Source organism: Eumetopias jubatus, unplaced genomic scaffold (assembly GCF_037043125.1).
Source record: "Eumetopias jubatus isolate StellerSeaLion01/CBP00866 unplaced genomic scaffold, mEumJub1_p1.0 scaffold_9, whole genome shotgun sequence".
Lineage (NCBI taxonomy): Eukaryota > Metazoa > Chordata > Mammalia > Carnivora > Otariidae > Eumetopias > Eumetopias jubatus.
The window spans coordinates 32,344,281-32,369,387 of record NW_028274815.1 but is presented as its reverse complement, the minus strand read 5'-3'; the positions used below and the strand labels follow the sequence as shown (position 1 = coordinate 32,369,387).

Sequence of the window (25,107 nt, the reverse complement as noted above, 5' to 3'; positions counted from 1 at the left end):
ATTTCATGTTATTCCTATAGATCCATGAAGTGAGTCCTAAAGATACAAGTAATAACAGGTTCTTTTAGTGCAAGCACTGAAACTTCTGGTTTCCTAATTCCCTTGAATGAAGATATTAAAGCCTTATCCCTGTCCTTTATAAAAATTTCTCATGAAGTTAGAGCCAACCCGCCCCACTTGTTTTGTATTATTTATGTTTCCCGTATTATTCTGTCACACTCAGGCAAAGGCTTGCCTTGAATAGGCATTTTATTCCAGATGACCACAGGTGATGATTTAACAACTGTTGCATCTCGGTACCCATCTACCAGCTAGTCCAGTCACTAATGGTAATCAGGTTCTCCTGCCTTTAGACCCGATTAAATCAGATAGCCAATCCCCAAATTCCCAAGGCCTTGGTCTGTGGCCCACATCCACTTCTGGTAGCGTATTCTGAACTGGTCAGGGTTCAACAACAGAATTCACTCCAGCTGGTTTAAGCAGAAAGGGACTTATGACAGGGTGCTAGTTTATAAAATTTCCGAGAGTGCCAGAGAAACAAGCTTAGTTAAGTACCTACTAGATACCAGGTACCATTGAGGCCCCAGAGCCACAGTAGTGAATGAGACAAAGTCCCTGAATGGAAGGAAAGCACAGGGAGGGGAGGAGAATGAACAATAAACACAAAGATCTGGAAGCACAAACAAGCCGGGCATGCTCAGAGAATGGTGGAAACCACTGGGGCCAGGGTGAAGTATCTATGGGAATACGGGAGGAGGTTAACCGAAGTGGTGGTGTGAAGGGGATGGCAGACCGGAGTCAAGATGGGCTTGTAGTCTCGGATAGCAAACGTTGACTGAGGACTCATTTAGTCTCAGGTACTGACAGTGAACTCAGGTTTTCCCCCTGTGAAGTTATATAAGGAATTAAAGCAAAGCTGTTGAGTCCTGATGTCCACAGCAGGACCCCTTTGAGTGACGGAGAGAGCCAGTCCCCCAGCAATCGAGTCGGCATTCCCCCCTCGTGACACCCTTCTTCAGTCTTGAGCTAGGATGTCTAGTTTTTGCTCTCAGGCCTTCACTATGCCTTGCAGTATTTGTCTCTGCCCTTACCCAGCCTATAATATTTAAACACCGAGTGTTAGCTGACTTCTTCTGAAGGTTTTATTTCACCTCAAAGCACTTTGAAACATTGCTGAATCCTGTTGCAATCCTCTATCTTTCTGGAATGAGCCCTGTGCGAATCTGTCTTCTCTCCGATAACTATCTTCTTTTTGTAAGATCGGTGGTATGTGTTTGCCGCTGGTATTTTGTACATATGCTGTGTTGCCTATGATGGAACCTGCCTTCTCGGAGTCAGAGCTGTTCTGTTTCGAGCAGAGCCATGACCCATTCCCATGAGATGCCACGAAACAAACGTTCCTCTTCCACAGCAAGAGCTAAGGACTTTGCTACAGCATTCGTTCGTGCCTGGATCCATGTTATCAGCGCTAGAAACCTCAGTTCCACCAGTCTCTGAACCCTCGCCCCTATCTTGTTTCCCGATTCCAGGACTTGATTCCCCGTCCCTGCAGGGGCCCAGCATTCCGTGTCTACGTGTTTCTCTTGCAGGCCCTTGCAAGGCCTGATGTCCATTTCCCTTCCCTCCACCGCCACCTCTCTGACCAACATCACCAGATCTCACCTGCATTATTAAATCTGCCCCCTCATCAACCTCCCTGTCTCCACTCTGACCACAGAAATCCACTCTCCATATTATACCATTGGCCTTCTTGAGTCCTTTCAATGACTTTCCTTTAGGCTTAGAGTAAAATCCAAACTAATTACCCACATCTCTAAGGCCCTTGGCAATTTGGCCCCTGACAGCCTCACCAACTTCTTCACTCATCTTTGACCACACTGGCCTCCTAATTGTTTCTCCTACCCTCCCTGTTCCTTCTCACTTCGGGGCCTCTTGCTGTTCTCTTGGGGCTCTTCTTTCTACAGGGTCTCTGGCCCATCCACTGACCTCACCTGATCTCAGACCCTCATCCTAAACCTATGGAGATATGAAAGCCCAGACTCTTAGGAGATAGTCTTCCTAATAAACTTACGTAACACTGTTCTATTTTTATACATGAGGAAAACTGCAGGCACAAATAACTTGCCTGGGCTTCTAAAACTTGGAAGTGGTGCAGATGGGATTTGAACCCTGCCTCATAGGGCTCAAAATGGCTGTACTGTTCTTCCTGTCTCTTATAAAAACCTTTAAGCAGTGTTGTCTCTGGCATGGCTCTAGGCAAAGAGGGGAGAAAGATCAGCTTATATCAGAATTCAGGGTAGGCGGCAACTGCGTGGCTCAGTCAGTTAAGAGTCTGCCTTCAGCTCAGGTCATGATCCCAGGGTCCTTGGATCAAGCCCTGCGTCGGGCTCCCTGCTCAGCGGGAAGCCTGCTTCTCCCTCTCCCACTCCCCCTGCTTGTGTTCCCTCTCTTGCTGTCTCTCTCTGTCAAAGAAATAAAAGAAAAACAACTTAAAAAAAAAAAGAATTCAGTGCAGGAAATAGAGATGGCTCTAGACACTTCCAGCAGAATGGAATTTAACATTGAGAATTAGGGGCTTTCACAATATTAATAATACTTATTAGAAGAGTTGGAGTCAAAGGGCTGCCACCAGACCATGGATATCAAGAATGTGCCGTCATAATTGTGACCTGAAGTTAGAAAACTGCCCTGAGAAAAATACCTCCATGCATTTGTTGCTCTTTCTCGGCACGTACCGCAGCTTTGCATGGTGAGGTCTTGTAGCTGGTTCGATGCCTGAGTCATACAGAGGCTGTCCCATCCCTCTGTAAGGTCCACAACATCTGCAGGATGAGTTTAGTTTTTAAAAGTGATCTAAACATATGATTTAAATTTCCAAGTATGATAAAACATTAAGGCCAAGTAATGGGTATGTTTGGAATATTCGATCATTTTAAATTTTTTAATTAAAAAAGTCTTACAAGTAGACAGGAAAAGACATCTTGTGTCTCAGATTTTTGAAACTATGCAAACAGCCACCCCATCCCCACGAAGAGGGTTGAGAAACAAACAACACACGGATAAAAATATTTGCAGCACATATGCACACTCCAGTATATATTGAGTCTTCATGAATCAATTTTGTTTTATTTTTTTTAAGAAGATTTTATTTATTTATTTGACAGAGAGAGAGACAGAGAGAGAGGGAACACAAGCAGGGGAAGTGGGAGAGGGAGAAGCAGGCTTCCCAAGGAACAGGGAGCCCAATGCGGGGCTCGATCCCATGACCGAAGCTGAAGGCAGTCACTTAACCAATTGAGCCACCCAGGCGCCTGTGATTCAATTTTAAAAAAGGTAAACAGGCCAGTCAAAAAAGACACAAAGGCCATTAACAGGAAATACTCAAAAGAAGACATGTAATGTCCAATAATCATGTGAAAACAAAAGTCACTAATAGTTAACGAAATGCCAATGAAAACCAAAATGAGCTATCTTTTTAGTTTAACCACATTTTGGCAAACATAACATTGGCAAAACTGGGTGTTGGCAAGACAATGAGGAGATAGGGACTTGAACGCACAGATGTTTGGTGGGCAATATGCATGGGACAGTGATGTGAGCCATGGAAAGACATCAACAGAAAGTTAAAGGGAATGTAATTGCTATAATTTATAGAGATGGTTACACAAAGTAGACTACTCCCAGACAAAATGTGAGTTGCCCAGATCCCCAATTCTGCAATGGAAAATACCTTCCAGTATTTCCAGGATCCTACAGGGACAAGAAGCATCCAGCCTCTCATTCTCATGGGACCTGTGTTCTCCCTGGCCTCCCCTGGCTGCTCACCTGCCTGCTCACCAGGTGTAAGAAACTGTTACACAATTACAGCATGTACTCGAGTGTGTTTACCACCATAACTGCTGGAAGTCAGTCTTCAAGTATGCCTTTCCTCCTGCAAAACCAGGTTTTAGGTCTATCTGAAGGTCATGTCTGCAGGATCAAAATGTAACATGTGCCTACCATTGGTCCTAGAAGTCCCACTTCTAGAACTTGCCTTAAAAAAATAATTGCAGTGAGATGGATGATTACAGATATTCATTGAAATGTTCTTTCTAGGAATAAAATCGAGTCAACCTAATTGCTCACCAATGGGAACTAACTAAGTAAATTATGACACATCCATATAATGAGACCACGAAATAGATGTGAACGCATTAGTATTTGTACCTCTATGCATACAAGCTTCCTGAAAGAGGAGGGAGTAGTTGCAGAGAATGAAATGTGTGACTAGCCAGGTATGAGAAAGAGTTCTTCATGGATATACTTTTATATTTTTAAAATTTTGAGCCATATGAATGCATTTATTTAAAATTAAAGGGGCACCTGTGTGGCTCAGTCTCTTAAGCATCTGACTCTTGATTTCGGCTCAGATCATGATCTCAGGGTCATGAGATTGAGCTCCACATTGGGCTCTGCGCTGGGCATGGAGCTGCTTAAGAATCTCCCTCTCCCTCTCCCCCTCCCCCAATCCTCCTCTCTCTCCCCCTCTCTAAAAAAAAAAAAAAAACTAAAGTTAAAAAGTAAATGCAGAGGAAAAAAAAGTGAATGCAGAGAGAGGGAAAGAAACAAAGGTGCTGGAAGAGAAACCACTGTGCACTACAGCAATTAGTTTGGGGTAGCAAGTTTTGAGTCAACACTTTCTATTCCTTTACTTTGCGATACTGTTTGGATTGTTGTGACAAGCATATACCGTTGCTACAGATCTAAAATTTTCAAATGACAAAAGAAAATTATCTATAATGAAAACTACATAGTAAAGCAATTTTCATGAACACGTTCAAAAAGCTATCTCCAGCACACCTTTTGCACCATGTTTGTTGGCCACGGCAAGCCCTACCCACTCCCTTTCTGTTCCCAGCTCCCTCTCCTGACTCCCCCATCTTAGGAGTTTTCATTTCCTTTTTAATTTTCTTTCCCCCAGAGTTGCTGATGGAGTGATCAAAAGTGTATTATGGCAAACACTTCAAGCTCTTAATTTCTGTCATAAACATAACGTAAGTAACATTTTCCAACATATTTGTTAATTTCTTCTTTTCTTCTAAATAGCTCAGGGATCGCCTTAAAGAGCTAAAGATGGAAGGAAAGGAAGAAAGTCACATAATATGGGAAATGTAATCCATGGCTTTTTTTTTTCAAATTTCCATTTGAATTCCATTCCAAATTTTTAATTCCTTAAGAATTAAAAGCTTGTGTAAACTCAGTGTTCTTTTTGCCATCCTACTGGTGATTCCTGTGATCATTTTTAAACTGGGTTAAATAAGTTTGCTGGATAGCAGTGGTGTAACTCCCCATGGCACTTGATTTGGTTTTGTTTTTATGTTTTTTGAGTCTTTTATTCTTTAAGAGGCCCCCTTCCACTATCCCTTTAAAAAAAATTTTAGCATTAGTTTTTTAGACCCATAGTTCTCAAACTTGAGCATGCATCAACCCCCCTGGAGGGCTTATTACAATACAGTCTTCTGGGCCCACCCCCAGAGTTTCTGATTCCATAGGTCCAGGGTAGGGCACCAAGAATTTGCATTTCTAACATTTGCCTGGTTAATACTGAAGCTGCTGGTCCAAGAATCACACTTTGAATACTACCGTGTTCTAGAAATCATTGCGGCTGATTGCTTCCTGTGTGTCATTTAACTTGTTCTTTCACCTGTATTTCCGGTAAATTGGTATTTGTGTCTAGAAACTTGATCATTTCAGGTTCAGTTTTCCAGGCAAGAATATTTCATATGTAATGCTGTACATGTCTTCTTGTGTCAACATCATGAGGCTTATGTCAGCTTGTCCCACTTTTGATCATCTTGAAATAGATAAGTGGGTTTGGGAGCTTAGTTTGATCCTCTCCACTATGAGTTTCCTGGTCAACCTTTTTACTTGATGGCTTTAGCCTTCATTGATGATGATTGCCTAGATCTAGTATTTCATTAGGGTTAAAAGATGGTGATTTTTAAATTCTATTATTTCTTCTGCATTTATTAATTTGAATTCTATAGAGAAGAACCTACCCTCACAGGCTCTGGCTACTGTAAAATACAGTAAGATAAAGATGTGATTATTTCCCTTGTTTGTCAATACTCAGAGTGATAAGTTGGTATCTTAGCAACCTCCAAGAATGAACAATGAAGGTTTTAGGGGAATGTAGGCATCATTACAAACTTATGGATCTTATATATTTGATGTGTTTCAATCCTTTGCAATGATAGTTCTCTCTGATGTTCAAATTACCCCATCTTGGGCCACTGGGAGCTTCCTTATTTTGGCCTCTGGGAACTTTTGCTATAATGACAGTTTTTAAAAAATAACTCTAGACCTTTTGAGTTGGTGCCTAGACAGAGGCAGTGCCTAGGCAAGGATACAGACTACCATATGATAAATTTTGATGCCAGCATGATGTCTATCATAGTCTAGAATTGCTGGAAAAGAATGCAAAATCATGGAAATATTCAATACTTAGAGGAAACTTCCTTTAGTTTTAAGAAAGTCAATGAAGAGTTTGTTAGGATCAATCAAAAGCTTATATTTTCTATTAATAAAGTATTGAGTTGGGGCACGTGGGTGGCTCAGTCAGTTAAGCATCAGACTCTTGATCTCAGCTCAGGTCTTGATCTCAGGGTTGTTAGTTCAGGCCCCGCACTGGGCTCCATGCTGGGTATGGAGCCTACTTAAAAAAAATAAAAATAAAAAATAAAGTATAGAGAAATATTGTTCACAAGAAACATAAGCTGGTTTTCATGATGCAAATGCTTTCAAATACTTCCTAAAGATGATGCTGAATTAAAACCACATCTCAGGGCACCTGGGTGGCTCATCAGTTAAGTGTCTGCCTTCAGCTCAGGTCGTGATCCCGGGGACCTGGGATCAAGTCCCACATCGGGCTCCCTGCTCAGCAGAGAGCCTGCTTCTCCCTCTCCCTCTGCTGCTCCCCCTGCTTGTGCTCACTCTCTCTTTCTCTGTCAAATAAATAAATAAAATCTTTAAAAAAACTAAAAAACTAAAAAGTAAATAAATAAAACCATGTCTCTGTTATTTTCTACCATGCTATCAGAGGTTTTAAAGTTTACCTAAGGTTCTTGTAGGAGTTTTATGGGTAATTAAAATGATTTTTTGAAAGTTCTGTTTACCATAAGTGTTTGTCCTTTATATAGTCAGACACTTTCCTGTGTCCTAGGTTATAAACTTGAATGCAACGTCTGGGCTGATTTATCTTTCTATCTCTTCAACACCTAGCATAGATCTTTTTATATAAAAGGTGCTCGCTCAATAAGTATTTATTGAATAACTTCATGAATGAATGAATGAATCAGTCAATCAACTTACCTACTGATTGTGACTTACTGTTCCCAGCAGACCCAAACATTATTATAGCTCAATGCAACTGCCATCATTTCTCTGCTCAGAACAACACGTTCTGTATCTTAAGTTTTAAAAATCTCCAATTGATAATCCATGACCTCTATTAAAAATGGATAATTTTTCAAACTTCCCTCCTCCAACATGGGAATTACTTCTGAATTCTGGTTATCTCATTTTCTTATGCTATGGTAAGTCTTTGTGTATTTTTTTATCTATTACTAAAATGCACGCAAAGGAAAAAATGTAGGTCATATGTAAGCTGTTACAGTACTACATCCAAAACCTTTATCCTCTCCTTATTTTTAAAGGAACCCTCATGATACTCTCAAAGAATAGAAAAGGCAATCTGACCCAATGGTGTTGCTGAAAATTCACAGCTTTCAACCTATGGAGACCATGACTACCTTATTATCTCCAGAGTGGTGATCCTAACCAAGACAAGGAAGGTTAAAGTTATAAGGGATTAAGGCCTTATTAATAGAGATCACCTTGGAGCTCATTAGAAATGCAGAATCTCAGGCCCACCTTAGATCTACTGAATCAGAATCTGCATTTAACAAGGTCTCCAGGAGATTCATGTGCACATTAAATTTTGAAAAGCACTGGATTTAAGAAAGTACCTATTCATTTTGTTCTTTCTTATTCTCTAATATTGCTAGAATGAGTTAACTGAAGTGACCCATTTAGTATCATAATGAACTCGTGGATTTTTATATACCTCATATATTAGACAAAAAGAACTCCATCGCAAAATGACAAAACTGCAGTGACTTCCAAGATATGTGTATCAGGCTGCAAAAATCCATCATCATCTCGTTTATACTAATGTTCTGGTTGTGAAGAAGGGGGTCCTTTTCCTCACTGCTGTATTAGTAATCATCTCTAAACCTCAAAGAGGACAACCTTCTCAGATAATAGAGAACGATTATTTAGGGGCGCCTTGCTGGCTCAGTTGGTGGAGCGTGCAACTCCTGATCTTGGGGTCAGGAGTTCGAGCCCCCCACTAAGTGTAGAGATTACTTTAAAAATAAAATCTTTTTAAAAAAATAAGAAAACTATTATTTGATCAGGTATTACAAGAAGCAATTTGTGAAAGTTCTGGAGTTTCTTAAAGTTGAGGATCATGGTACCTCTTGTTGACTTGTGAGTCAGTAAAAATGAGATTACACATTAGCCACAATAACCCAATTTGAACAACATTTTCTAAACGCTGTGTATGCAACCTAAGTTATTTAAAAAAACAAACAAACAAACAAACAAAACCCTGCTTGTGTCACACCGACTTGCAGGTTTCTTGGTGTTTGGTGGAAAGCAAGCTGACTGCACAAGGCACTGCCGAGAGTGCACGGAGTGTGGCTTTGTGGCAGAGAAAGCGAATGTTGTATGATTAAGCAGCTTCTGTTCTCCGTGCTTGACTTCCTACTGTTCCAGGCATTTTTACTCTCTTTTGCTTTCTTCAATATCCTCTGCCTCTTCATTAGTAGCTTCTCTTACCTGCACCTACACCAGTAATTTTTCTGTTTCTTTGGGACACATCAGTACTTCATTTGTTGGTATTTTTTTTTGGTTGGAAAATAAATTGCTAAAAATTTTGCATGGATTTGCATTAGGTCCAAAAATCATATTTAAGTAGACCAAAAGACAAGTGTCAGTGTAAGTCCATTTGCTTGATAAGGCCACACGTAGTCCAGAAATTTTAGAATTTGATGCAGACTCTTTTGAGGAATATAACCTATTCCTAGTAAATCACCAACTATTGTGACTAGGACTCAGAGTGTTCATCCAAGTTTCATAAATGTGTTGCTTAAAAGGTAGGACCTCAAAACTATGTTGGTTTATATTATAGCAATGTATTTTTTTAAAAAATTAGTATCAAAGGCCTTAGGACTCTAAAGAGACCTAGAAGTTTCTTTTGTTGGTCATACAAATTATGAGACAGTTGACAATAATTGAGACTAACTAGGAACAAGCTTCTGTTACCACTGCCATTTTTGTGACCTAAAATGAATTTAGGACTCAGCCTTTTCTCTTCCCAGATAGCTACCATAGAAGCAAAGAAAAATTACTTCAGAATTGTCAGTGTGGCAGGAATATATACAGGGACTGACAGCACAGCAGAGGAAGGAGGCAAAAGGAGTGGATTACTGTGACAGTCAATCCAGAGACCCTGTCAGTGGCCACCTGCAGTCACAAGATTGTGGCAGGAATGAAATAATTCACGTGCAAGGACTTGAGAAGGACAGAGCTCTAGAGGAGGGCTGAGCTGCAGAAGAAGAACATCAGTTTTATCTGTTTGCTTGTCTGGGAGGAAGGACTGGAAAGATAAAATGCTGAAGAATAGGGCCTGAGCTGTGTTCTTGGAGGGCTTCCACACCATGGAGCAGTCATTTCTGGAAGAACAAGGAGTGAGGCTCATGCAGCCTGCCTGCCTCCTTACCCGTGTGGCCCTCGCACGTCCAGCAAGAAGTATGTGCTCCATTCAGGGTCTTTACAGTGATGCAGCAAGTTGTAAGGTCTCTGCCTACAGAGGAATAACAACAGGAGCCTCTGTGAGGGGAGAACGCCTCATGGAGGTGTGTACTGCTCTCCCAGGATGGACCCCGGCAGACAGCGCTGTGTGGTCATATCCCAGGAGAGCTGCTAATCCTCCCAGGTTAGCTCACTGATGAGGAAGAGTGGCAGTGGTCCTCGTCCCCTGATGCTGAAGGCTCAGCGTCTCTTGAGAAGTAGGTGACCGTACCTCCCAGCTTACCCAGGACAGTTGTGGTTTGGTCCTGTTTTCCTGGCGTAATTACTAATAGCACTCCTTTCATACATCCCAATTAGGGCAATAAATAATATGGTCACTCCAGTTACAAGCCAACTTTCAAGCAGATTTTTTTTGGTTATCATTCAAATGTTTTTCCAGTTTCTCAAATCTGCAATACTTATTCAACATGAATTGAGATTCTTGGGCGGCAGTTCTTATCAGAGATACATTGAGTCTAATCTCATCTAGGGCTTTACCTCTTGCAGTTTAAGTAGAGACCAGTAAAATGTGGAAGAAATAATTGTATGACACGACCTTCTCAAAAAAAAAAGTTTTCTTATCCAACAATTATAATTTCAATTTCTTTGCTTATATGGCAGCATTTTGATTTTTCTTCTTTTGGTGTGATAAGATTTATGAGTGAATATTTGCCAATTAAAGTTCTTTTAGAAAAATGAAGGAAAAGCATATTTGTTTTTACCTCATAAGCTATGTTTACCATCTAAATTAATGTTTAATGTTTATTATGCTTTGTCATTTTGATGACTCAGAAATAATCAAATATTGTCTTACAGTGTATTCACAGAGATGTAAAACCTGAAAATATTTTAATAACTAAGCAAGGAATAATCAAGATCTGTGACTTTGGGTTTGCACGAATTCTGAGTAAGTAGCAATTTTTCACTTATCCAGTTCAGATGATTGTGAAATGATAAAACTCTTACTTTAGATAGTGAACGGATGCTAAGTGTGACAGACATTATGATTATTCAAAGAGGAAAAGTTTACTTTTACCTTTTAGCCAGTACCTTAGTGTGCACTGCAACTCTGCTCCACTCCACTCCAATTTATTGGATGTCATATTTATGTGCTTTGCCTCGTAGAGGAAAAGAGTTATAAGATGCATTTCTGCTCTCCATGCACTTACAATCTGAAGTAAAAGAATAATACAAGATGGTTTGCAGGGAAGTACCAAAGCGAGGGTGCAGATGGTTCCCCGGAGGGAGACATTACTGTGCCCCAGAGAGGTTGGGAAAATCCCGTGGGGTTGGTAAGACTAGAAGAGTAAACAAAATTAAGGAGAGGCTTCAGAGACAGTGCTAAGAAAAAGGAAGTCATCCCAGACAGGGGGAATCAAAGGGAAAGGGGAACAGATCATGATTTCTCCCTGAATCTAGAACTGTGCGGCAGGCCACAACACGCATTAGCAACAACTCACTGCAAGGTGGGTGTGCACACAACCAGTTTCCTGGTAGGACAGACGCAGGTAGCTTCACAGTGCACCTGGAAGTTGGTTTCAACTTGAAGTTCCACTACAGAAATCCTCATTCCTGCCCCCCTCTGTGTGGGATGAGACTGATGTTAACTAAGCCAAGGGACCCCTGGGAGTTGAATTGACTCTCCAAGCGCACAGCGGAAGTATTTGGGCAGTTGGTGCCTCGCTGCCACAACAGTGAGGAATATTGTGGCCTCGGAGTTACTGTAGCTTGCCCGAATGCCTGACCTGCTCCCAGGAGTAGGTCACATGTCACGGAAATGTGACACCCCCCACCCCAATCTGACTGACGCTTTTGCAGTTCCAGGAGCCGCCTACACCGATTACGTGGCGACACGATGGTACCGAGCTCCTGAACTTCTTGTGGGAGATACACAGTACGGTTCTTCCGTAGATGTGTGGGCCACTGGTTGTGTTTCTGCAGAGCTTCTGACAGGCCAGCCACTCTGGCCTGGAAAATCAGATGTGGACCAGCTTTATCTGATCATCAGAACACTGGGTAGGAGTTGCATTTTATGGCTTCCAGAGTTGCTCAATTGTTACAGCGATAGGACATCACTGTAATGATGTAACACAAGAGCTTTGTAGCTTCTCCGAAGTGCTACTCGGTTGCCTGTGCTGGGTTGTCACCAAAGTCCAACTATTTTCTCCATGTGGAGCCATAACTCTGCTAAGTGAGGAGCTCTCAGGTGCCTTTCCAAGTCAAGTCAATTAGCCTTGGATAAACTATCCACTTACTTTCCCTGTCAGGCTAAGATAGGAACAAGGATATGAGTCATCTGCACAGAGCGGACTCTAAGAGATATTTGATCAAATGTCATTTCTGCCCACTGCAAAGGAGGGATTTCCCCCCTTTACTCTAGAGCAGGGGTCAGCCGACTTTTCTAAAAGGGCCTGATGATAAATATTTTAGGTTTTGTGGGCTATACTGTCTCCGTTGCAACTCCTCAACTGTGCTCCTTCATACAGCACTTGAGAATTTACAAATTACTTTCGCACACATCATCTCTTGCAGTCTTAAGAAAAACCCTTTAAGGACAGTATAACATTTTTAATCGTGCCTATGTTACAAATGGGGAAACTAAGGCTCAGGGAGCTTCCATGATTGGCCTGAAGTCCTACAACAGTTAATGCAGAGCAGGAATGGGACTCAGGGGGCCTCTGTCATAAGCATCCACCATGTGTCAGCATCCGTGGCGGTCGGAAGAGGACGCGACCCAGAAGGTCGGCTATAGCTTTACACGAAGCAGCATGGACACAAGGAAAGTGACACATCTACACACCCAGTGGGTGTTTATTAATTCCTGCTCCTGGCCTGTCCCGGCAGCCTGGCTGCTGGGCGATGGAAGCACTGCTGTGTGGTCTGATGCGGGTCCCTGTTTGGTTCCAACGCATTCTTCTGGAGAATTCTACAGCATGAAAAATGTAGGGGTTGAGGAGCACCACAGGCCACATGTTAAGTATGTATTGTTTGATTTCTCAGAAGGACTGTGGAAATTTACATGCAGCAGACATGAGACAGACCTGAGGGTGAATCCTGCATCTGTCTCTTAATCACCATGCGACTTTAGACAGGTTATTGAACTTCTGAGCCTCATTTTGCTCATTAAAAATAGCAACTACTGTGAGAGAGTTATGAGATCACATGTGTAAAGCCCTCAGCAAGGTTTTCTGACCTCCGCATTTGGCAGGGGTGCTGAGTGGCAGACCGAGCCACCTGTGGTAAAGAGAGTTGCATGGGAGGCCTGCCCTGCCCTGAGGAGGCATGTTTTTGCATCGACTTGCTCCTCTTGAATCGGGAAGGAATGATCAGGCTCAGTATTTCTTGTGTATCTGGACCTCAGAAGTTAACCATTTAAACACTTTTATTTTTATCAAATTTGTCATGAGTTACATGGTTTGTATTTTGCAGGAAAACTAATCCTAAGACATCAATCTATCTTCAAAAGTAACCAGTTTTTCCATGGCATCAGTATTCCTGAGCCAGAAGACATGGTAAACTGCTCAATCTTGGACGTTTTATTATTTGTGTTGCAACTTTCTTTAAAGGGGTATTTTTCACAATATCTGTACTTTTGGCTCCTGTTTTCTTTCTGGCACACTGACACAGATCAAAGAAGTTATATAAAACAGCATAAATTAACCAAGAGAATTCTTTAAAAGTCTACTTGCCCTATCTAGTCAAAGATTAACTTAATGTTAAATTTGAAGCGAAACTATATTTAGTTCCTTACATAAATACCTTGATCCTTTTAGTCAAAACGCTCAGCAACTTTTCCTGAAATAATTATCTATTGTTAAACAGTACTTACTGTAGTCCTCTCTATTTTTTCAGTTTGTAAAACAAAGCCCAAGTCCATAAAAACCGTTTCTTCACAGCGGATATTTTCACGTGGAAAGTCATTCTACAAAATGACCCTCATTGTATCCAAATCAAAACTCCAGACCACACTGATCATTGCTATGCTCTTGCTGTGGTCTTTGCCTTTCTTTGGGAATGTGTCCATGACTACTTGCCATCTTAGTCTCTACAGACCTTGATCTCCTGTCTGTGTCACCTAAGCGTGGGCTATGATTTTTAAAGCTCCAGGTGGTCTGAATTCTGCCTATAGAATGAAAGGACCTTCAGAAGAGGTGTGTGCTGTGTGTTGGTACGAGAGTGGAGCAGGGATGGGGAAGTCTGTAAAGCCACATCATGATTTATGGCTGTGGGAACAAGCCGAGGTTTGAACAATCCTGACTATTTCTAGACACCTTGTTCATTTTAAATTCGGTATTTCATGTAATACCTTGATATATTATACTAGATTTCTTTCTTTTATATTTGTTAAAGCTTTTTTTAAAAGGTTTATTTATTTGAGAGAGAGGGGGCACGAATGAGTGAGTGGGAGGGTTGCAGAGAGGGAGGGAGAGAGAAACTTCAGCAGACTTCCATGCTGATCATGGATCCCAACCCAGGGCTCCATCCCAGGACCCTGAGATCATGACCTGAGCTGAAACCAAGAGTCAGCCACTTAACCAATTGCACTGCCCAGACGCCCCTATATTTGTTAAAGCTTTAACAAATATAACAAAAGGTTAACATTGAATTAACAAGGCTAGAGGTTGAATTACAAAAGAATATTTATGTAACAGTTTAGTTTAAATACAAATTCACAAGTACCTGGTGCCTAGTTAAAGGAGACTATTACCTAGGCACCTGGGTGGCTCAGTTGGTTGAGCGTCTAACTCTATCTTGGCCCAGGTCTTGATCTCAGGGTTGCGAGTTCAGGCCCTGCGTTGGGCTCCACGCTGGGGGAACAGCCTACTTAAAAAAAAAAGAAAAGAAAAGTTTAAAAAAAAACTAAAAAAAAATAAAGGAGACTCTTACCATTATCTTTGGAGCTTCCCCTTCCCTATGTGCTCCTCCCTTGATCCCATTCTCTTCCTTCCTTACTATTCTGAATTTTATCATTCTCTTGCTTTCTGTAGTGCTCATACACATGTAGTTCAACACATTTTCATTAATGCTCAAAGCATCCCCATAAGTAAATCCGCACAGATATGAAAGTACTGTTGTAGGGACACCTGGGTGGCTCAGTCATTAAGCATCTGCCTTCAGCTCAGGTCATGATCCCAGGGTCCTGGGATCGAGTCCCACATCTGGCTCTCTGCTCAGCGGGGAGCCTGCTTCTCCCTCTGCCTCTGCCTGCAGCTCCCCCTGCTAGTGTGTGTGCACTCTCCCTTTCTGTCAAATAAATAAAATCTTTGAAAAATAAAATAATGTTGTAGGATTTCAGGGATATTTGGAACTCATATTCACCAAGCATCAATTGCAAGACATTGTGAAATTAAGAAAATAATTCCAGTTTTTGTCTTTTAAACCTTTAAACTATAGTGTAAAATTATATAAAAATAGGACTTTAAAAACGTCCTTAAAAGGAATTATCTAACCTACTAGGGGAAGTCTTTCTCCAAAGTGTTCTTATTTCTAATATATTCAAAATAAACATAACTTTGTTGTTATGTAACATTGAAATTCTTTATTTTGTTTTCTAGGAAACTCTTGAAGAAAAGTTCTCGGATGTTCATCCCATGTCTTTGAATTTCATGAAGGTACTTAAGGATTAATTATAACCATTATTGACAGCAAATTGTAATAATTGAAGCTGGAAACTCTTGGAGGGATTGACAGTAGGGCAAATAATGCCAAGTAGTCATTCAACATAATAAGGAACTGTAAAATAATTATGGTTAAAGAACATCAGTAGTTGAAGCAGTAATCTTTCTAACATATCCATTAAAACTAGTCAAAGACAGAAGAGTATAATTAGCATTTGCTGTGACAAACACCATTACTTCTTTTGCCTTTATTAGGAAATTTGACTGTTAAGTCAGTATATTGAGACTATGGAAATTTATGAGGATGAATGTTTGAAGGTCTAGAACTGTACTGTCCAATATGGTAGTCACTAGCTACATATTACTATTGAATACTTGAAATATGGCTAATTTGAATGAAGATGTACTAGATTTCTATGAAAATTACTATAAAAAAGACTATTAAATATTTCACTAAGAAGTTCTAGGATATTAATTACATGTTGAACTGATAATGTTTTAGATACATTGGGTTAAATAAAATTTAAAATCTTTTTTTTTAAATTAGTAGACCAGGCAAACTCAGAGACATGCAGACACCAGATATAGCTCTTTCACTAGGCCCAAAAGAAATAGTCAAAGGACAAATTCTAATAAAAAGCAGAAGAAATTCACCTATGACTAGTCTGTCATTCATGCTTGACCAACTGACCCATGCTAGAAGATGTGACTCTTACCTCCACTGTGGATACTGAAAGTTCTTAGTGGGATACGGATGGAGATATCAGTAAAGGTATCTATCTTTAGCAACCAATTAAGTTCTAGCTATAGCAGTGGTTTCCATAGTATTCACCAGAATGACTACTCATCAGAATGAGCTTTTTTAAAAAATATACATTCCAGTATCTAACCTCAGCGTTACAGAAGCAAAATCTCTCTGTATAGGACCTTGGAATTTGTATCTCTAAACATCCCTCTAGGTGCTCATGGTACACAGCCGAGCTCAGAAGTCATCTGATCTAGAAGGCAGAGCCACCTGGTTGACCTAGAGTCGGATTGCGTAGACCTGCCATTGTGCTAATGGTGGTCACTGCCAAGGTGCTATCCAAGGTGCTGGATTCCTTTGGTCTGTGTCCTCCTGAAAGCCTGACACCTCTGTGCCCTCAGACCGCACTTCCCAGTGCTTCACTGGCCCTCTGCTGCCTTCTCTCTGTCTCCCTGCTCTGACCTACCTTAACCCAGCACCTGCAGGCTCTGTCCTAGAACTCCAGTTTCCCAACCTTGCTCTGGACAGGTTCTGACCCATCTGCAATTTAGCAAGGCCTCCTGCGGGGAGGGTATCTGTCAAGCACCACAAACTCAACCCATCCTCACGTGTAGGCCGAGCCTTCTGCTAGTTATTCCTCTAACTAACGAGAGAGAAAACTTCCTGGAAGGCAACTCCAGGGCAGAAAAACTCCAAGTTTTGGACAAACTCCCTGTCCTCAGCTCCAAAGGTGAAGTGCCCTGTTTGCCTGCCCAGTTCTGGATGAAGCCTAGCTTTGTCGCACAACCATTTGATTTATACCTGTAATGTCTGACCTGAGACCCAAGGATTCTCTAAGTGCATCAAGGATTGTGCTGTTCCGTGGGTCACACCCTTTTTCCTAGACTTCTGCCCCAGGCTAGATGAAGGAAGGCTTTCTTTCACTAATTGCAATTGAGACATCTTTAATAACAAATAAAAACCAGCTACTATAATAGGTAGTCATCCCATGGGACTAGGCCATCATCTATGCAGGCACCTGCTCAAATGCATGAAGTGCCAGCCAATGACAGTGCCAAAGTCAGTAGTGGCATGGAGTAGCCAATCAACAGCAGAGCTTGTGTGTTTCTCCTCATTTGGTTTTAATTGAGACAACAGACACTGTATTATTTTTTTCTCAGTTGCTTTCATAGCCATAACATCCTATCACTGTATTAGTTTAATCTGGCCAAAGAAGAAATCTGTAGGCTCTTGGAAATATTTTTAAGGCTTTTCTATGAAATCTGAAGTTTCAAGAAAAGGACCTAACATGTACTTTGCAGTTCCAGTTTCTTGTCCCTCATCATAAAAACCTTTCCTGGGTTGGGATCACTCTGATCAGGGAATACCTCTGAGAATTCATCGGCCTCTTGGTGTATAGAAAGGTATTAATCCAGGCAGTCAACAACTCAGAAGCCTCAACTCCACCCAATTCATCTCACTTCTCCTAGAACTAACAAAATAGGATATTGTTCTAGCCCAGGCCCCATGGAACAGCTCAGCATTAGCAGCTTATTCTTAGAATCTAAAAATGTTCTTTAAACTAAAAACCCATAGGTATTTAGTAGACCAGATTTCAATAGATTGAAAGCCCATTAAAGAAAGTGAATGAATTCAACATATGATTGGAAATAAAACTGATAGGACTTCATTATGATTCAGATCTGGGGAGTGAGTAGAGGAGGGTGGCAACCATGAGATATCTGTACCAGTTTCCTAGAGCTGTTGTAACAAAGTACCACAAACTGGGTGACTGCAAGCAACAGAAATTTATTCTCACAATTCTGAAGACTAGAAGACTCAAATCAAGATGTTGACAGGGCCATGCTCTCTCTGAAGCTTTTAGGGTGGATCCTTCCTGGCCTCTACCAGAAACTAGCCCCAGACATTCTTGAGCTTATGACAGCAGAACTCCAGTTTCTGTCTCTGTCTTCTGGTGTTTTCTCGGTGTCTGTCTTTGTAGTGTCTTCCCTCTTGTAAGAACACCATCCCATTGGATTAGGGCCCACCCTATTCCAGTATGACCTCATCTTAACCATTTACATTTGCAAAGACCCTATTTCCAAATAAGATCACATGATGAGGTATTGGGGGTTAGGATTTCAACATAGTCAATCCATAACAGTGCCCTTGAGATAAATGAGAACTGTTAAATAGGCTGCTGTTAAGTAGGCTGCTGCATATGTGGGTCTGGAGTTCAAAGGAGAGGTCTGGACCAGAAATATACATGTGGAAGTCTCTGATAAACCTTAATAATTGAAGCCTTAAGAGTCAGTGAGACTAGCTAGAAACAGAGAGGGGAAAGGAGAGCCTAGGACTGAGCCTGGAGGAGTTCCACCCACCCGTTGTGGAGAAGGTAAACTAACACAGGCTGGTTTGAGAAGGGGTGGTCACGAGGTAAGGAGCAGGGAAGGGAGGCATCAAGAAGCCAAGGGAAGTTTCGAGGAGGAGGATGTGGTCAGTCATGTCTAACACTGTGGAGATGAGAACACGATCTACCTACTGGATTTATGAACATGGAAGTCATAGGTCTGAACAACAGGAGTCACTTAAGTGGAATGATGGAGGCAAAAGCCAGAACGAAGTGATGAAGAAATAGACCACCACAGTTTAGATTCAGAATCCTGGAATATCAGTCTTTCTGTGCTGGTTACAGTCCTGACAGTGTTAGGCTTTGAGGAGACAGACCCCCAATAGCAGCTAGACTTAATTATGGCACGGATCATTAACATGGGGGTAGGGTGGGATCTGCTTGGAGCAGGTGATGCTCTGGAGGGACAGGTGAATCTGATTATGCCAAGCAGGGTTGTTTCTTAAAGCCAGGTCCAATCAGACACGGCTCTGAAGGGCAGGTGAGACTGTAGGGGTGGCAGCATTTGCAGGGATCTCAGAGACCTGAGGTCAGCTGGGGTTAGGGAGAAATGGACACAACAGGGCAGCCTCAGTCAAAATAATTATCTGGACACCCAAATGCCTCAAACTAAGTCTGTTATGTTGATAAGTTTTACTTCTCTTTCATGGCCGTAAGGCAGGAAATTTCAGGTCTCCTGTGCCTGGGTGTTCTAAGGCTGTTCTAATTTCTTAAGGATCATAATCTGCCTTTCTTCATGGGAAAAGCCCCATTCTCTGGCCAAAGAGTATCAGGGCTTCTTGAAGAAAATCTTTGTGACGGGACTCCACCAGCCCCACTGCTGGCAGAGTCCTTCCCTCTCTTGGGGGCAAAGCTAGAGGCTTCTACTAGCCTCCAGTAGCCCTAGCCCAACCCCAGTGCTTTTGACTGAGCAGGAACTGCATTTACAACAAGTTCCCAGGTAATGCTGATGCAGCTGGTCCTGGGATTATGCGCGGGATCACACTTGAAGTGTCGCACAAACTATGTGCTTTAACACGTGATGAAGAGGTGTCATTGGTAGAAACACCTGATCTACAGGACGCCTGGGTGGCTCAGTCGGTTGAGTGTCTGCCTTCAGCTCAGGTCATGATCCCCGCATTGGGCTCCCTGCTCAGCAGGGAGTCTGCTTCTCCCTCTCCCTTTGCCTGCCCCTCCCCCTGCTTGTGCTCTGTATCTCTCTCTCTTTCTCTTTCTCTGACAAATAAATGAAATCTTTGGGAAAAAAAAGAAACACCTGCTCTAGTTGTAGCCCCCTTCCAGAGACACTGAATGTTCAGTTCTACCCTCAAGACTTTGAAATGGCAAAAGAAAAGCAATTCTAGTTATTAACAAGTTTTGAGTACTTGGTAATATACAAACCTGAAGATTTTCTAAACTCGTATTTGCTCTAACAAGTTATTCAGTTTCAGATCACAGTAACAAAATAGACCCCCCTTTTAATACTTTCTTTTCTTCCAAAGGAGTGTTTGAAGATGAATCCTGATGACAGATTAACCTGTGCCCAACTCCTGGAGAGCCCCTACTTTGATTCTTTTCATGAGGACCAAATTAAAAGAAAAGCACGTACTGAAGGAAGAAACAGAAGACGCCAGCAGGTACCTCTGTTCAAAAGTTAAAGTGCTATAAAAATGATTCTTTTTTTTCCTTTTCTACTTTTCAAAGTGAGACTAGGTGGACACCAAGACCTTTCTTTGCACTGGTTTAGTTGTATTTGTTTATCTTAATAAATTTTGGTGATTGATGTAATAAAACCATAAAACTATGAAAATATCCAAATTTGTTGCAAAATCTTATTCCAAATATGATTGAATCGAAGTATTGCTCAACTTTTTGCCACACTGATTGGATAGTTCATGTACCCAAAATACAACAACTTCATACAATACAACCCTAATTACAGCAGGACTGAGTTTGAACGTTACCAAGGAAAGCCCAGGACCCTCTCTTGCCTCCAGACACACCATAAAGGAAATTCAACTCTTCCCGTCTTTTTACTGATGGCAGGCACCTAAGCTTACCTTCCCTAGGCTTTTCCTCAAAACCAAGGACAAGCTCTGGCAGATACTAAGAGATGAAACTCAAACACCTAAGAACCAAATTTTATCCTAAAATGTGCCAGTATCGTAGAATAAGATGATGAATATGACAAACCTTGATTCTGCAGTTTCTTAGGTGACTGTTGCTTTACTTGGTTTCAGAAAAACTTTGAGGTTAAAACATAAACCCCACAGAAGTAGGTTTGTTTTGGTTTGGGGTTTATTTTTCATCTTGTGTCCCCAGCACCTAAAACAGTGTCTGACCTATAGAAGGTACTCGGTAAATATTATCCAAATAAATAAATAGCTGAACATTGCTTATTAATAAACAAAGATGTAACTTTCAAGTTACCAGACGGACAATCATCCCATTCTGTTTGCTTCAGCTTCAGCCTTTGATCTACTTATTGGTCATTTATCTTCTCATTAGCATGTCTACCATAAAGGAAGAAAGCAGGTTGTTGTGGTTTTTTTTCACCATTTTAATCATTAAAATCGAAGTTTGTAGAGAGAAAGATCAAACTAACCAATAAGATGACATGTTAAGATAATTTTCAAACTTTTACTACATAGACCATTTTATCTTTTACTGTTTTAAGTTATGTGTTTGCAAGTCAAGCCCAATGCACTTTACTGAACCAAAAGTTAAGAGTTTGCTCAAATAAGTCTGAGGCAGCAGTTTGAAATACAGGGTGAATTGTGTGTTAAAACACTGTCTCCTTAAAAAAACATGTCACCAGATTCCCCCCGCTTGGCCTGGGAGGGTGAAGAGCGGCAGTGCCCCATCCTGGCCCTCGGTTCCTAACTACGCTGCTACCAGCCTCGCCTCGAGGAGGTGGGGATGCTCCTCTCCCTGGGAATCTCCCGTTCACAGCTGTGTCCCCCATTCCTTCATACCCCATAGCCCAGCTGATGCAGATCGGGGACTTTATTTCTCCAAAAGGAAAAGAAGCACAAAGAGCAGCATAGACCCAGATAATCTCATTTCCAGAACTCAGGTCATGTTCTGTGTCCTTCGTCAACTGCATCCTGTCCAACCTCAGGAGGAAGTCTTACTAGAGCCCCCACCTTTGAGACCATGCCTAAGCATCTCCCGCCACTAGGTGAAGTCTCTGGAGAGCAAGGCCAAGAGAAAGGCAGGGATGTCTTTCAGGTTCTGGTTTTCTTTCTGAACATAAGCCTCTTCCCTAAACATTTTATCGTATCAGAAAATAAACTAAAAATTCTTTAATAAGTTTTAGTTTAAAAATAAACTAAAAAGATCTTTCTATTCAGTGTGGTTTCACTTTGTGAGTTCAAATTTCCCCCTGGATACCAACTTCTAGATCTCTGAGTGAGTAACCAACAATTTCCTTAAGACTAAATATTGTTTAAAATTGATAGTAAAGAGGTTTTAAATCTTTACTGTTTTGTCAAATATCCTAAAATTAATATCCTAAAATTAAAAATTCAAGATAAGTAGAATGTAGACTCTTGAAATTATTGTCTAAAAGCTGGGGAGCATCTAATTTTTAAACACAGACTAGACACTCAGAAATAAACATACTGAAATAAATCAACTACATCCATGAGAATCCTAGAATAAGTAATAGAACCTAATTTTCAAGTGTCAGAATATCACAATTTTTGGAAAGTTAACCCTATTTGATTTTAAATTGATGTCTTTCGACATCTTTGTATCATATGTATCCTTTTTTGTTTTGCCATCTTTAAATCAAATTGTACAAATAGGAATTCTTTTCCATTTACTTTCTTATTTTTGTCTTGTTCTGCTATTAGAATCAACTGTTGCCTCTCATACCAGGAAGCCACATCTCCCCCACACCTGATGGAAGAAAACAAGTCCTCCAGTTAAAATTTGATCATCTTCCAAACATTTAGGAAAATGTTCTTTCAAGTGGAAAGTAACTTAATATGTACACATTTTTGTACAAGAGAGATAGGAATTCTCAGTGTTTCAAATGCAAATGAGCCATATGAAAATTAAGATGCCTTCTAGAATTGTTTTGCTCTGATCATTACTGATTCCTCTGCCTGTGCTTTTTACATGCCAACTTTATCTTTTAGAACATTTTCTTTAAATGTTATAGAGTCTGAAACTGCACATACGGAGGAGACATTTCCATTTCATCAGAGCAGCCCCTCCCGAGGCAATTTATAGTGAGAATTTGTGGGCTTGTACGTTGATTTTTGGAAAAGATTTACATATGTCATTTTGGTTTACCTGACCACGTAATGTCTTAGAGCATTATCAAATAGCTTGCCTAGCTGTTTTTGTGTAAGGAATGACATTATGTTTCTGCATTTTAGTTCACCCTTATTGTAACCAGGTCTGTTGAGTAATGCTGAATTTTATATTGGTGAGGAAGGGAACCTTGAAATGTCATGTAGCTTTATCCCTCGATTCCAGGGCAGATTCTACTTTGTCTCATGAGACATTGACGATTCTAATTTTAAAGCAAGTCAGAGAAAATTCCACACATTTACATAGCAAATAAGGAACTACAAGGAATTACCATCCTCATGACATAATGCCCTGTGATAATCAACTGCTGACTCTAATGCTGTCCTTTGGAACATCATGGTTTCTTATTCTCTCTCCTGGCTCTGTCATCTCAGTGCCTAGATGTATCCTGTTGCGTGTGTGTCCTAAATATTTAGTTCACGGTCGATAGTCTTCCAAACCTTTGAATCCATAGCCTCTGTGAACTTGTGCAGCCCTAAATTGTGTATCATGAGCAGATCAGGTTTGTAAGTGCTTCCACCAACAGAAAGATTGTCATTCAGTTAACCTCTTTGTGTCTCCTACCAAAAAAAGGAAGCAAACAAACAAAACACCACAGTAGGTAAGCCCCATTTACATTGGGATATTTTCCCAAGTAAACTTGACAGATACACCTACATACATACATACATATGTACACATATATACATATATGTTTATAAGTTTTGAAACATCATGGTAGATGCCTTTTATCCTAGACATCGAAGAATGAGGCAGTCTGTTTAAAGGGCTTTTCGTTTGCTAGCAAGGAACTCATGTAAAATAATAGCATGGGGTTGTCTATCACTGCCTGGCATAAAGGCACAAAATAGTGATGTTTCAATAAATATTAAGATTATTTCATTAACTCTTTTCTGCCCCTAGGCTGGCATGCTTACCTGAAGGTTGTCAAATTTTGCAAATACACATAATTCCAAGAAATGCCATGTATCTGGCACTATACAGCAAGCATAAATTGTTTTTAGGAAAACACACTAACATCTTCTGTTCACCTCTAAAAGTTTATTGCACTCCTAACCATGGCTATGGAAACTGCTAGAGAATCTTGTTCAGTTATTTGGGAGGAGCATCTCTTTACTTAGGAATTACGGCATCTCCATAGGGGTTTCTTGCTCCCTGGAAGGACATTCTCAGTGGGCTTATTCGGCCATTTAACCTGCTTAGTGTGACTAAGCTGCTTTGGTCTTCCTGTCTTCTTATCATCAAGAATGTGCCTCTTCAGATTTGTATGTTTCTTGCATTTTTAATTAAATGATGCCACAGGAGCAAGGAAAATGAGAAATAAAAGATAAAAGGCAACTTTGCTGAAAGATTTCTTTTTAACTTCCACAGTGTTTTTATCATGTAAGCTTTCTTATTGCCAAGCTACTCATCCTGCTTCAGCTCTCCTAAATATCTACATTATATTACACACACACACACACACACACACACACACACACTCGGAAATTCAGAACACAGCACACAACTCCAGTTCCCATTTTGCTTATAATCATGCTTCAAACGGTTGATAGGATGACTGTTATTTCTTAGTTTTGCTTACATTTAAGAATTAATGCAAACGGGCATTTTTCTCTCTCAGTTTTTTTTTCCATAGACCAATCCATCATTTAGAGACCACTGGGGACGGGGGAAGAGGAGAAAGCATCTAATGCTTAGGAAAATGCTCTGTTGCAGTCCTTTAACCATGAAGAAAAACAATCATCCAAGTAACATTTGCACACTGGCCCTTTCCTTGGGCGACCCGCCTCGGAATCACGCAGGCACACAGACCTCAACCTACAACTCTTTTCTGTTTTAAGTGCCTGTTTCTCACTTCAGTGCTGCACATACTCCCTTGCATTTCTCAGCCACGCGGAAGACAGTTGCGCTTCAGCATCTAGTGCCCAAATTAAGTAATGACTTCTGTACAACTCATCAGGCTCTTCACAGAAGCCCACACAATTCTGTAACCACGCATTTCCTTTACAGCCTTGTCAGGTTTCTGGCTCACCTGTGACTTGTCTCACCCATGCCAGCTTTCAAGCTTTTTAATTTATGTATATAGCTCTTTCCTGGTGCCGTCCAAGTATGGCGCCATTGTGGTGAGCAGCACCCCCTGAATGCTCCCCCTCTCTCCA

General features: G+C 41.0%; 1 protein-coding gene across 1 annotated transcript in view; it reads left to right on the top strand.

Annotated features, from left to right (window-relative positions):
• Positions 1 to 22,584, top strand: part of CDKL4 (cyclin dependent kinase like 4) — a 33,027-nt gene extending 10,443 nt beyond the window's left edge. Inside the window, exons 3-9 of the mRNA XM_028117242.2 lie at positions 4,961 to 5,033; positions 10,711 to 10,801; positions 11,713 to 11,910; positions 13,324 to 13,406; positions 15,450 to 15,506; positions 20,128 to 20,262; positions 22,483 to 22,584. Of these exons, the coding sequence (XP_027973043.1) occupies positions 4,961 to 5,033; positions 10,711 to 10,801; positions 11,713 to 11,910; positions 13,324 to 13,406; positions 15,450 to 15,506; positions 20,128 to 20,262; positions 22,483 to 22,584 (739 nt within the window). The remainder of the gene's footprint in view (positions 1 to 4,960; positions 5,034 to 10,710; positions 10,802 to 11,712; positions 11,911 to 13,323; positions 13,407 to 15,449; positions 15,507 to 20,127; positions 20,263 to 22,482) is intronic.
• Positions 22,585 to 25,107: the final 2,523 nt, after the last annotated feature.